Source organism: Aythya marila (assembly GCF_965140915.1).
Source record: "Aythya marila genome assembly, chromosome: 2".
Lineage (NCBI taxonomy): Eukaryota > Metazoa > Chordata > Aves > Anseriformes > Anatidae > Aythya > Aythya marila.
The window spans coordinates 3,363,415-3,377,633 of NC_139043.1; the positions used below are offsets into that span (position 1 = coordinate 3,363,415).

At 39.7% G+C, this 14,219-nt stretch overlaps 1 protein-coding gene across 13 annotated transcripts in view; it reads left to right on the forward strand.

Annotated features, from left to right (window-relative positions):
- OBSCN (obscurin, cytoskeletal calmodulin and titin-interacting RhoGEF) overlaps positions 1 to 14,219 on the forward strand; it is a 185,601-nt gene that overhangs the window by 143,094 nt on the left and 28,288 nt on the right. The window contains exons 97-98 of one of the 13 annotated variants that reach the window (XM_082754705.1): positions 3,811 to 3,853; positions 7,582 to 11,947. The exons of the other annotated variants lie outside the window; for them this stretch is intronic. Coding sequence (XP_082610831.1) covers positions 3,811 to 3,853; positions 7,582 to 9,073 — 1,535 coding nt within the window. The 3' untranslated portion in view covers positions 9,074 to 11,947. Of the gene's footprint in view, positions 1 to 3,810; positions 3,854 to 7,581; positions 11,948 to 14,219 lie in introns of those variants that run through there. 13 annotated transcript variants of the gene reach the window in all.

The following is a 14,219-nucleotide window of genomic DNA, read 5'->3' on the forward strand; positions in this document are numbered from 1 at the left end:
ATACTGAGCCAAACCTACTGTTACAAGTTGGGATACCATTAGTACAGTGGTTTATGGGCCCTGACCTGCAGTCAGTGATGGTCCACAGACCCACATTAGGGGGTCTTAAAAACAAACTTCTTGTTATTAGGTTTAAATTCATGGTATGGGAATTTGCAGATCCATTGGAAGGATCAAATTCAAGAAGGATGAAACCCACTGAACTAAGGGTCCCCTTGCAAACAGTTGCAATTTAGGCTTCAGGCCTGAAAGGCTGACTTCTGCCTTCAGTTACACCTGGTTGTTTCACTGAAGTCAATGGAGAGTTGCTTTAAAAATCCTCTTTCTGTGGATATTGGGAGAATTTTAGACACTTTAAAAACATGTAATTGGAAGTTCTGTCTCTTTGACTTCAAGTTGACTGTCTGCTTTGTGGCCACCCGCCTTGCTGCTTAACCTACATACAGCAGATCCGACCTGACATGGGCTGATGTGCTCTGGCATCCCTTTTTAACACCTTACTACTGCAATCCACTCATCGCAGGTTCACTAACTTGTTCATTTTTTATTTTTTTTTTATTTTTCAAGAAAAACAAAGCCCAGATTCTGGAAAGAGTTGAATTTTTTCATCTGGGTGAGCAGGTCCAGGATGTATAATGAGACAGTCAGCAGTAGGTCAAGGGATCAGGTACTCAAATGGAGATAAGCAAAACCTTTAAGAAAAATACCCAAAATATAGCACAGGTAACAGAAATTTCTTCATAGCTTTGTGTTAGTTCATATGCAGAGCTGTGGGAAAGTTATTTAGTTGCTTTTTACTAGGCTTTTGGCAATACTCCTCTTGTGAGGTAAAGCTGAGTATTCTGAGGTTCTCAAACGTGAGATTGCTTTAAATGCAGAAGAGCATTAGATCTCTTAGTGTTACCCTTTTCCTGAAGAAATAGGGCATATGAGTTTGTTCCCCTGAACATTTTAAAGCTCCCCAGTTGGGGTGATGATTGAGATATTAATCTTGTTATTTAAAATTTGTTATCATTGTCAGTTAGTCTCATTTTTGTGCCAGCCATGGGGTGTTCAGCGCAAAATGCAAGAGAGCACAATCTGTATTTACAGCAGTCTCTGTTGCTGCAGGACTAAGACATTTTTTCCCTTTACATTGAGTGAAAAACGTTTGCATTACATTCACACAGTTTAGGAAATTATTTTGTGTCCATGAATTGCTCATTTTGAGATTAGCTGTAGCAGTTCATGACAGTTTTGTTCATTCTCTCTTGTGGGCTTATCTCTGAAACGTAGCAGAAGAGGGGTGAATGCAGAACAGCTTTCCCCTAGTTTATGCCAGCAGAAAAAAATAGGTTTATGCTTCTGTGAGTGGAGAAAGTAGAACTTAAAGTGTGTAGTGAAGGCTGCATTGGAAACCTCCTTTCATCCATTTCAGAGCAGCAAAAGCTGACTTTCATTCAGACTTAGCCTAAATGTTTCATATCATAAGTCACTGATTTAATGTATTAACCAAAGAGGACTCTAGTCCTGTAGAAGCACTGGCTGATCCTAATGCTTACAGCTTTTAACCTGCTTATCAGGGGCTCCTGCTTTGCAAAGCTGTTTTCCTAAACTGCTATCAAACAAGTTGAAATGATAAATCCGGTGCTAAAATGGATGCAGAATATTTTCCTCTTGGAAAAAGAATCCCAAGTTCTCTCATCCTACTTTCATGTGGTTCTATCCTTCATAAAGAATTGCTTAAAACCTCCTTCACACCTTGGACATAGCACGTATAAAATAGATCTGTTATGCACTAAACTGCAGCTCATCAGGACCTATTTACTACAGGCCATTTACAGTTTCCTCATGCCCAGGCCTGCTGACCCTCAAAATACTGAATTCCTTAGCACCTGCTGCAATCAATGTCATATGGGAGGACTTCCAGAACACACAGTAATAAAGTAAACATTACAGGGGAATTTTTCTTACAGACATTGTTAACTATATATTTAATTATTATCTAAATAGGGTTGCTGTTATAGTAATTGCTTAAACACCTGTGTTTAGGTGTGCAATCAAATTAATTCATTTCCTGTTTACATCAGAACTGATTCTCTTGTTGCTTATGGATTCATCTCATGATATTATTTGCTGACTTTTTCTAAAAGTTGCAATATGTAAAAATTCCACAATATCAGTTTAAGGATTTACATATTCATTGGAAATTTCCAGCCTGGGCACAGTAAGTTGTTTGAGCTCTCAATTCATCTTCCATCACTGAGTGACATATTTCATAATTGAAAAAAGGATGTTTTAAAATACTTGAAAATTGTTAAATAGGTAGGTAAAGAAGTTATATTCTATTCACATTCACATATAAACATTTCAAAATAATTTTATCCTTGACATATCAGATAGGCTGTAAACTCTTTTTTCCAAATGGATTATTTTTAAACCCATCTGTAGTTACTAATTCTGTAGTAACTTCCCTGACTCTGTTGGAAATTATTCCAAATTTATACATGCATAAACGAGACAGGGCTCTGCAAACAAAGCATAAAACTCTAGGTCAGATATTACCATCAATATTTGCACAAAATTCTCTTTAATTATCGTGGGATTTGCAGTTTTACCTAGCGGCAGAAGAAATGCCTTGAAAGTGGAAGTAAAATTAGGTTCAACTTTTCCATATAATATTGTAAATATATTTTTAATATTCTGGCAATGCAGTTTTTGGCCACTATTAAAAATATCAGCATGAATCATAAGATATATGACAAATAACACACTCTACAAGCTCCCTGGGCAAGAACTGTTTGTGATTTTATAGATATTTTTTTTGAGTTGCAGTTCACTTTCAATTGTTCAGACCAGAGCTTATTTATTATAGGCTGGCTGGAAGATTGTAAACCAATTGCTGAAAAAATTACTTTAACATTAAATTAAGTTTTTTAGAAACTAACTAACTAGTTAGTTAGTTTTACTAACTCATTAAAGAAAAGATGGGGCTTGCTCTTCTTTTTTTCTCAATCTCATGTAAGTTCAGTAGCTCAGAATATGTTCACAACAGTCTGGTTCAGTGTCTTAATTTTATTCAGACAGATAAGTTGGGAACCTGATGAAAATCTCTATTAGCTCTTCAAATGTTATCAAAAAATTCTAGTTCAGTATGGGACAAGGGTCATGAAAATCTGCAAATTAAGTAAAAAAATAAAAAATGAAGAAGTAGACATAAGTGTATTACAGGGCTCCTTCTGGACTTCCTTGAGAATTTTACTCCAATTTTCTGTTCTGACGATAATGATTTTAGTTTTCATTTTTATCAGCTTGGATTTTGAATCTAGTCCACAGTGGAAATTGTTTAGTGTTTTGGGGAAACTTTTCTTCTAGTAAGTGAAATCACAGTTTGAAGAATTTCAGCTCTCCAGGGTTTTTCATATCAAGACATTTCCAGGTTTCAGGTTTCTTACACTATCACTAACTTATTATAGGGGAAGGAAAAAGAAGGGGGGGGGAAAAGAACAAGAACCTTGTTTTCTATATTTGCCCTTCCAAACAAAAATGCCAGGATCTCACAACATCAAAAAACATTTTTTTTGTGATATTGTTTTCAACAAAATAGTTAATTGCAAATCTAAATTACTCTGTTCAGAGGGCACTCTGAGTTCTTATTCTTGGTCATAATCATTAAAAGCGATGCTGGAAATAACCACAGAAAGCATGGATGGGATGGTACAGGTGTTTTTTTCACTCCACTTTATTTTGAATAACTGAGGAAATTTAATATAATCATTTCAGCTTTTGCCTTTCTTTAACCCCATGCTGTTCATACTGTTTTCTTTGTAGTCACTGAACAAGAGACTAAAGTGCCCAAGAAAACCATCATCATGTAAGTGCTGACTTTTTTTTTTTTCTGGTAACATTTGTGATTTGCCTTGCTGCCTATGCATGATCCAATAACAAGCTTGTGTTTATTGGCCATGCAAGTGTGTTCATTCCTATTCCACCAGATCTCATGGTATTTTGTGTTATGCAAAGCGACAACCTGAAAAATCTTACTATCCCCTTCAAAATAAATAAATAAATAAATAAAGTTGCTGTTAGACACAGCAACTAGGCTAAATTTTAGGACTCTATATGAGAAGAAATTTCACTGACTAATGCAGGAGTTGCACAAGGGCTCAAGGGTGTAGAATCTGACTCACAATTTAAAAAAAAAAAAAAAAAAAAAGGCGTTGGCTACTCAAAAGATGTACAAACATAACAAACACAGCTTACAATGTTTTCTTTTGCCTTCCTGTTTTAATTCTCCAGGAAGGCCTTTCATGATAAAGCAGAAAGAAGCTGCGCATTTTTACCCTCTCTGGCTCTATTTCTAATATGAATTTTTTTCCTTGGGCTTCTGGGTTACTTTGATCCTGATTTATACTGAAATATATAAAGATCAGTAGCTCATCAGCCATTAAAATCTTAAAGTATCTTCTTGTTTATAAGTGTCATAAGCAAGTACATAAATTAAATTGTCTCATGTCCTGGAGGGACTACATTGTCCTACGTTAGGCCTTCAGAGCACCTTCAAAAAATTTAAGCCATAACTTAATGGCCATAGGTGACTACGGAACGTATATTTTGGGGAAATGCATTTCCATCGGAGTCATAATTTTGCTAAAACCAATCATCGACTTGGACATGCTTTGTGATTCTTGGACATGATGCCTTTTTTTTTAAACAATTTTGTTAGATGGTGAGGTGGATGTGTGAAATGACACCTAAAATATGCTTAAGCAATTGTTTTACCTTTTGTTTCTTATATTATTTTCTGCGATGACTATCAGATGTCATCATTTAGCCACTTTGGAGCCAGTGGTTCATAAGAAGCCATGCCTCCCGGTCCTAGCAGCTTCTAACCTGAACAGCTGATAAATTGGCAAAGCACAGGAAGGAGAGGCAGGAAGGAAGTCGGACTTTGCCCCCTTCCTTGAATACACCCATTCAGCTAACACCTTGAGTCATTTAATTTTTATTTTTTTTTTAACCTTGCAATGGCCAGAAAATGAAGGTGCCTATGCCATCTCAAGAGCCAGGGTTTAGCTATCTATAGGGTAACAGAAAAAGAGAAATGCTTTTTGATATCACATTCAGAAACATCCCAAGAAAGTCATGAGCAGGAAGCAATCACCCACAGACAGGTCATGTCTAAAGCTTAGTAAAGCTCATCTTTCTACATATCTGTGCTCATAAATCAGCTGAAAAAAAATGCTTTTATTTCACATCTCTCCTCAGCAAGCTTACAGTCCTCTTCATGATTTCAGATCACAAGAAGCAACATTAATATTGGATGATTAAATAAAGACAAACTAATGCAAAATACCATCAGTTCAGCCGGTTCGTAAATTTTTAACTGCTCCACAGGCTATTGCATTGGGCAACTCGAGAAGTGATTCCTAAATTAAGGGCTGCAGCTCCAAAGGAGGTTGGTATCTTTATGAGTGGGATCTCAGACCAATGGAAATCCCCCACTTTTTGCTAATGGATGGAGTCACAAACCCATTAGGGAAGCCCTCAACTCAGTAGTATATCAGTAGGATAGTGATGGAGTGAAGGTTGGAACAGCTCTCTTAAGGACACATTGCATCCTTTAGAAGGTAGTGAGCAGAGCAACAGCAGCAGCTTTGAAACTACCACCAGGAAAAAAATTAACAGGTAATTTGGGGACAAGATTGAACGATATCTGTATATGTAAATCCCAGAGCCAAAAAAGCATTTTAACTTTGCAATGTAGAGCAAAGTCTAATGCAACCACAAAAAGGATTCATTCTCATCTGTATCAGAAGAGACTTAATTTTGCACAATTCAGAAAGGTGCCATGGTCATTATGAAGACTCTGCATTGCAGTGTCAGCAAACAAGCCCAACAAGAGGTACAGAAAAATTCTGATAACTTTTGGGAAAGAGTAAAGCAATAGGAGGTAAGCAGTAGAAGAGAAAGCAACTCAGGGAGAAAAGAAATATCCAATCTTGACCTTTACCTCATCCTCAGAAAAATCATGGAAAAAAAAATCTGATCTCATTAGGAGAAGGCACTACCAAACCAAGTCCAGTCTCCAAAGATCAAATTGGTAGATGAGAAAGCCTACAAGATGTCCAAGCTGGTTAGCCTTCTGTGCTGGTTAGGGAATTGCAGCAGGACAAACAGGCTCTGCTTTCACAGGGGCTCCTTTCACCTGTCTTAGTCCTGACTGAAGAGACGGAGGTCTGGAGAGCAGAACTATTGGTTTCAGCCCTTCGAGGCAGCATGTCAGACTAGCTGCTGAGGCTGGGGAGGGAACAGAGAGAAACAGAAGAATAAAAAAAGCTATTGTATTGATTCGTAATCACTCCTTCCTGCCTCAGGCAATTGTCTTTATCCTTCAGATACCTCTATTTTTTTTATTCCAGTCTCTGTTGCTTGGAGGCAGGAAGAGAATCTCAGTACAAAATCAAAATCGGTTTTGCCTCTTGGCTCTACTGAATCAGCTACCTCTGCTGAAGAGCATCAACTTCCTTGCACTTGCAAAGCAAACGCTGTCTTTGCTATCACGTTTTTCCATGTGAAAAATGGCACTGAAAAAATCTGCAGGAGTAACTGCATGTTAAAGATTTGAATTATGAACTTTAAAGACTGAGCTTGGGTGTTCCTGTCCCCAGCTTTTAGTTATTGATCCAATTTAATCTGTAGCTCATTTAAAGTCAGTTTGCTCCGGGATGGGAGCAGAGGATTGTTTTCATACAAGCAGTGTGTATCTCTGCAGAGATACTGAGAAATCCCAACCTCTGTGGATGCCTCAGAAAATATAAAGAATAGCAGAATTCCTCTGAGAAATAGCAATCATGCATCCCAGATTGATCTGGTATTCGTATGGCAATCTCTGACAGTAGGATCAGGCTGTGGCTGCAATGACAGTATTATGAAGAGTAAAAATGAGTATAGTTTGACATAGATGACTTCTGCAGGAAATGTTTTAACTTCCTTTTCTTGGCTTCCAAATGCCCTCTTAATGTAACTGTTCTGCCTGTGGAAAGGTAGACCTGTGGTCTCAAAATAATCAACAGCATAAAGATATGATAGACTTATTAAAAAAAGAGGAAACTACTGACCCTACTGTAAAAAAGAACATTTTGCCATTGAGTTTGAAGCCCAGATTTTAGCCAAGGACACTTAGAAAAAGTGTGAACACCACGAGTGTTTAAAATCTTTGGGTGAAACTGCTATGTGGGTCCAAAGTAGCATAGTAGGTGGTCAACACAGCATGTGAGATATAGCAGCACCCAGAAGACCATTTCTCAGCTGGAGGTACTCGTATTTGTGCACTCAAGGAGGCTAATGGAGGTCGGATCCACCTCGGGGAAACAGCACTGAGGTTCTGACTGATTCAGAAAGTAAGTGGAGATGGGCATGTGGGTGTGTGTGTTGTGTGTGTACCCCTTCCAAAATGACACGCTTCACCAAAAGCTGGAGTGCTCATAAAACTAACCCCACCGTAGCGCCTTGATCCACTACGGCATGTGCGGATGGAGTGTGGCTCCCCAAAAAGTCTCGTCTTCTTGCCAACTCCATCTCAACCCTTTCCCTCATCAGAGAGGAAACGATAACCACTGTGGTGAAGAGTCCAAGGCAAAGGGGAAGGGTTTCTCCTGCCCGTTCTTCTTCAGGTCATTCACCTTCCCGCTCCCCGAGAGCGGAGCCAACTCCAGAGCCAGTTTACGTTTCAAAGATCAGGCAGCCTGTCCACAGACATGAGCAAGAGGCAACATCGAAGTCTGCTGTCCCCATGCTTTATGTCACAGAGCCTGAGAACAGGCAAGGAGCAGCAGCAAGAGAAATCACAGACACCAAGACGGAAGAGCAAAAGCGCAAATGGGTTGAAGTAGAAGAAATAATTGAATTCAAGGTGAAAAAATCACCAAAACCTGCAAGGAAAAGAGGATCTTCCCCAGCAAAACAAGAAAAAGATGACTCAGGGGTGTTAACATTTACTTTTCCCAGCTCAAGGCCTAGGCATTCCCCAGATGATGATCCAAACACAAACAATTCCAACAATAAACTGGTGGAACAGTCAAAATCTTCTTTGCCTAAAGACAGTCTCTCGGAAGTTGATATCCAGCCCCTGGTGTATACAACAGATCAGGAAGGACCTCAAGGCAGCAGCGAGGACAGAAGTTCCCCGTGTGGGTCTGAACAACTAGGAAATAATTCATTTATTGATTACGGAACTGAAGGAAAGAGCAGCCCACAGGAAGCGAGTGCCCACAGTGGATCAGGTGTCGATTCCCCACTGCTTGCCTGCGGGGGAGAGCCCTTGGTCTTCAGCTTTGAGACAGGTGCTGCAGACGAACACCAATTTCTGTTCTCACCAGCGAGCCCCGAGGTTAAAGAAGAGGAGGATGAATTAGACACATCTTGGCCTATTGAAGAGGGGATACCCGAAGTAGTGCCAGATGTCGTTCCAGAAGAGGATAATGTCGTCATAGTTGATGAACCAGAAGAACTACAGACAGAAGACATTAGCACCCGGGACCGCAAAATCTTAACCCACAATGGCAAAGTATTAACTCTGGAGGATCTTGAAGATTATGTTCCTGAAGAAGGCGAGACCTACGGGTGTGATGATCAGAACCAGACAGCAGACAAACCGTGCGAGATCTCTGTGCTCCAGACAGAGATTAACGAGCCAACGATTGGAAAGCCAGTGCTGCTGAACCTGGGGAGACCCGTGGTTTCCAAGCCCAGGCAAAGATTTTTCAGCAAGTTTGAGGAGCACGTTCCTGGGGGGGTGTTCATGTCAGCATCTCGAGTAACTGGTGTGCAGTCTGTAGGACCTTCAAACATCTCTTTCCATGTGAGTGATACCTGCATGGCGGTGACGCCTGGAGTGCACGCGGCCACAGCAGCTGCTTCTTCTGGTCCCTCCTTTACGGTGAAACCATCTTTCTGCACTGAAGTCCAGCTCTCGGCAGACAACGGACAGTCGAGCTTTAAAACTGAAGTTTCCACAAGAACCCTCAGCTATGGGACTGTTGGCGAGCCTGTGACGCTGCACATCAGCACAGAAGACCTCTCCCAAAGCTGAGCAGATACAAGCATAATTTTTAACACAAAAGAAAAGCAGAAAAAAAAATAATCAAAATTGTTGTAGGTGAGGAGAATTGGTGGCAATGATTTACAAGGTAATGTGTATGAGGGAATACCTTTGAAAAAAATGTATTTAAATATGAGTTTTTCCAGTCTTAAAGGGAACATGTATGTCAGTTTGGTAATTTTAAAAGCTTTGATCGAGGTGAACATATATCATTCCAGAGTGGAGCTGTGGTGATAGGTTTAAGAAAAGCCTGATTCTCCTACCTGTGACACAAGTATAAATAATTGCTGTTTTGTTCGTGAACATAAAAATGATTTCAAGTGCCAACTTGTAAATTATGGTGTAGCAAGAAGGTGAAAGTACCCAAGCTTTTCAGCATCCTTCAGCAGCCAGAGTAGGAAGACTGTTTCAAGCTAAAGCAATCTCCTGTCATGGTGTGCACCTGAAGGTCATGAAGTTTCGCACTGCTTTGACACCAATTAGCTCTGCCAAAAAAAAATTCTTAACAAACCTTTCAACATGCACAGTCTGAGTAAATTATTATGAACTTCTGCCACAGAATGAAATAACTCGGCAATATTGCATTTACTAGGAATGCAAAGGGCTGCTCAGACCTTTCAGTTGAAATTCTAACTTGACTGAAGTCAGTGGTCAAAGTCCCGCTGACTTGAGGAGGTCAAGGATTTCATTGCTTTCTTCTGCATTAAGTTTAAAAAAAATAAATAAAAATAGAAGAAAAAATACCATATTTAAAATGACAGCTATGTTCAAGTCCACTTCCTAGTGGTGTAAAGATGTAGGTTTCATTTTCTCTGCATTCTAGCGTAGTGGATTTATGAACCATACCTTTTAAAACACAGATTTACTTAATGCTCAGCAAAAGATTAAAGGGCTGCACAACTGACTTCTGCATCTATAATCAAATGCTAATGCATACAAAGAACCACAAATGTGGTCTTTGTCAATAAATATTACTGGTAAGAATAATCTGGTATATTTGGTCTCCTGTCCATGCCAGTGGTGAAACATTGCCGTTAGCAGACTGATGAGTAATGTCTCCTAACATGCTAAAAGGAATTCGCTACTAAGCAGCAGGAGCTCAAACACAGTTAAAAAAAAACAAAACAAAGTAACAGATCTTTACCATAAATGTCTGGCTGAAGAATACACCTGTTGATAATATTTTGGGCTGCTTGGAAGCACTGCCAGGTACAATTGCATCACGTTACTGTAACCACGTATGTTGAACTGCACTGTAGACGTCACCCTTACTGCCTTCTGTTGAGTTTCTCTGGAGCTTTGCAGCAGGAGAGCTGATTGAGGGGGGAAGGCTGAGATTCACTGGGCATGGCTCATTTGTTCCTGTTGGCTTCACCAAAAGTGAAATTTGCACAAACCTTCAACAAGATGCTCAGCCCTGGGAAGAAATGAGCTCATAGGCCCAAATACTGGTCCCAGTTGAAGTTAACTGGAATTTGTCATTGATCTCAGTAGGACCAAGCACTGGCCCTCTCCATCTGACAGAGGTATGGGGTGAAAAGTCCCAACACCTTGTCCCTGCTGAGTTGTGTGGCCGTGTCATAGTAGAAAATGTTTTCATTTAGATGGTACAGGGAAACCAGAAATGCTCAGATGCAGCTGAATTTCTAACTAGCATGAAGAGAGAGGATTGAGTGAGTTTTTGCCTTGGAAATGTTGGTGTGTGATGTTCTGTCTCAGTGTTTCCCAGCTAGGTAATATTGTGAAAGTTGTTCTGGAGTCCTCCTGGCAATATTCCTGCTAACAGGGACTGAATTTACAAAAGGTGCTTGTAGAAAAGAATGCCATTTTTTTTCTTCAGTGGGTGCACCTTGATCATGTGGTGACTGAAATGAATGCATTTCACAGCCTTTTTCATTTCAATATCCAGACAGGATATTATGTGTAATACCACGTGAACCACCCTCCAGATATAGATGCTTTTCCAGTGATTGCATATGGTGAAAGAAATTACATTTGCCTCTTTTATGTTACTCTTCTGTTTTTGATAACAACTCTTTGGTTTATACTGTTTGTTTTATAATTAAGCAATACAATGGATATATATTAGTGCTTCTTTCATATATTGCACTGTACATTGGAAAGTAGCAGACATACAACATGGAAATACTTTTGAAATGGAAAGTATTTCTTTTGTATCAGACCTGATTCTATTCTCAGTTATTCAAGTATCCATACAGAACAATTCCATGGGAGGAAGTGAATTTCATTTGGATTTACGTAGATACTGCTAACAAAGGAATTTGCTCTATATTAGTCACTAAAAACATAATATTCATCCAAAAGATAGTAAAGATGGATAAAGGAATGTGGATATTCCTCCTGATGTGCTTGATGCTCAGGTATTTTTTTTAAGAAGCTAGAAAGCTGCAGTTCAGATGGTCATAGAAAAAATACTCATTAGCCCAAAATAATTAACATCTGTTTACACTTTCTTTTGAAATCTAAGCAAAAGAAAATCAATTGAAAAGAATGTTTAAAATCTTTATGTAGAACTCTATTCAAAAAATGAAAGGTTTATGAGAAGTCCATCACATGTTCTTTCAAAATATTTTCCTAGAGGTTAAAAGTTATGCTTGTAAGTGATTAAACTTTGTAGATAACTAATGAGACGTGTGGGGGTTTATGTCTTGTAGATGAAAACACAGCTGTATTAAAATTTTAATACAATGTTTTACCATAATTCCTGCAGGTATTAATAAAGTGGAAACTTCAGTTTGCTTGAGATACAAAACAAACAAAAAACAACAAAGCAAATCAAATGCGAGATATGCTGTTAGATGCTGAGTTTATATCAATAAATGTCTTGCATCGGCTGTCACTAAACTTGCTGGTTTTGTGTTTTTCTCTGTTCACTGCACTCCATTCTCTGTCAGCTCATCCACTTCTCCCATTGACCAGCAGGAGCTGAGCTGCAGCCCATGGATGTTATTAATGCAGTTCGGCTCTAGCTGCATTTTTTTTACAGTTTCAGAAGTGTGGAAATGAAAGAACCTGTTTTGAGGGATACTTCCTCTTCAGCTTTAGGATCATTCAATAATTTGCTCAATAATTTTGAACAGTGTTTGTCTACCTGGATTCTTCTCTGAGGGTGATTTGGAGCTTCAAAATACCCGTGGGTCTTGTGTTCCTGGCTATTGGCTGAAGGAGATGTGAGGTGGAAAGGTTCATGGTCAAGATTTTAGGACTGGCAAACACATTGTCCATTGCAGGAGTGTCATCGCCTCAGTGTTAGTTTGATGTACCTTAGCTAATATTCAAGCTCCTCAGGTCAACAGCTTGAGTCCCAGTATGTAACATCATTAAGTAGGGAAGAAAGCAACGGTACTAGCAACACGGGAGCGCTGAATCCTGCATTATCTTGTTAGGCCTGGAATGTCTGACAACAACCTCTTGCTTCACCAGTTCTCTTAGTTTGAACTTAATACCACCTTTGACCATAATAGTACAAGTCGTAGTTAAACTGAAATATGTTTTCTCTTTGAGAGGTACCGAGGGTGTTTCATGCCTTTCCAAATGGCTCACTTGTTGGCAGCTGCCCAGCTGGTAGGGCAGCACCAGCTGGCAGCAATCATAACAGGAACTCCAGGGAATCAAAATATTTTTCTAGGGAAATATTTAAAGATCTTTCACCAGCCCAGTGCTGATGACCGCTGATGGGGCAGTCTGGGACATGTAAGCAAAACTTGTTTTTTCCATCAACAGACCCAGAAGTGAAATATTCCATAATTATGGGGGGAGGACAGTAGAAAAAAAAATAAATAAATTCAAGTGACTTGTGTTAAAAGGGGGTGATCCAAACCTAGCCTTCAACTTTACCTTAAGGTCTATCATGTGAATTTGCTACCTAAAGGCTGCCTAAAGTGCTGCAGAACCTGCTGTATGTGAATGACATGAATAAAGTCAGAACCATGTGTATGCACTGACTTTATTTTTTTCTTTCAGCAAGATCCTGATTGCTCTCCCTGCATCTTGGCCCACTGGGAACCAATTCCTGGTATGGCTGGGAGTTACTTTTTCTGCTTCAAGAATACAATCAGAATTATTTTTCTTTTACCCATGGGAATTTTTTCTTTTTTTTACTTCCTTTATGAAATATTTTTAAAATAATTAAGGTTTGGGCAAGCAGAATAAGATGTCTAAAGTAGAGCTTTTTAGCTCATTTTGTCGTGGACTGCAACATCATTCACATTTGTACTCTTCCTTTGTGAGCAATCACATTGTAAACATGATGAATAGTCTTACTCTGACATGGGTTTTGTCATTTTTGATGGGTCTTTAAGGGTATCCCTAGATATCTGTCCTTTTGTTGTGCCTCATGTTTTGGGGAAGGAGTGCTGGGCAGGAGATTGGATGCAATTGGCTCCTGAGGTCCTTTCCGATCTGAATTATCCATTGATCCCACCTTGCCTAGCTTCTTCTTCCAGTGCTGGCTGGGGAGGAGTCTGTGGGATTTGTCTCCCGGGTGGCTGTTCTGCAAAGATGTGTGTTCAAAATCCATTTTTGTTTGGAAAGCTTCTTGTCTTCTTTCTTTCTTCAGGACTGTAGTTTCTTGTGGTAGAAGGTATGTCTTCCCGTGTATAATGCTTCCCTACCCACATCTGTTGTGCATTAATGTGTACACCAGCTGGCCTTGTCCTTATAGTATCTTACACAGCTGAGTGCAAATTTAAGTTTCAGGCACTTTCCAGTGCAAACCTAAATATTGCAAAGGAGGACAAATACATTATTCTTCAATCAGTAGCTTCAAACTCTTTTTTGCCAACCTTTCAGGCTTATCTCCCTTCTTCAGAGGCGCCACCGAGCATGGTACGTGCTCGTTTCTCCTTCCCCTTCCTTGGTACAATTTCATCCTCCTCGCACATAGTCTCAGTGTCAGCACAGCAGGTCACCTCTGGCTTCATTTCACTGCTCTCATTGAAAGTATTTTTGCCAGGCCAGCTAGTGTGGGGTCGAGATGAATCCCAATGTGGGGAGATGAATCCCTCCTTCCTCTGTCTGAGGGGCCAGGGACACGCGGTGTGGTGCGGTGTCCTCATCCCCATGAGATGCGTCTGTTCAAAGTTTGTCGTGCCAGTCTCCTTGTCCTGTGTCCTAG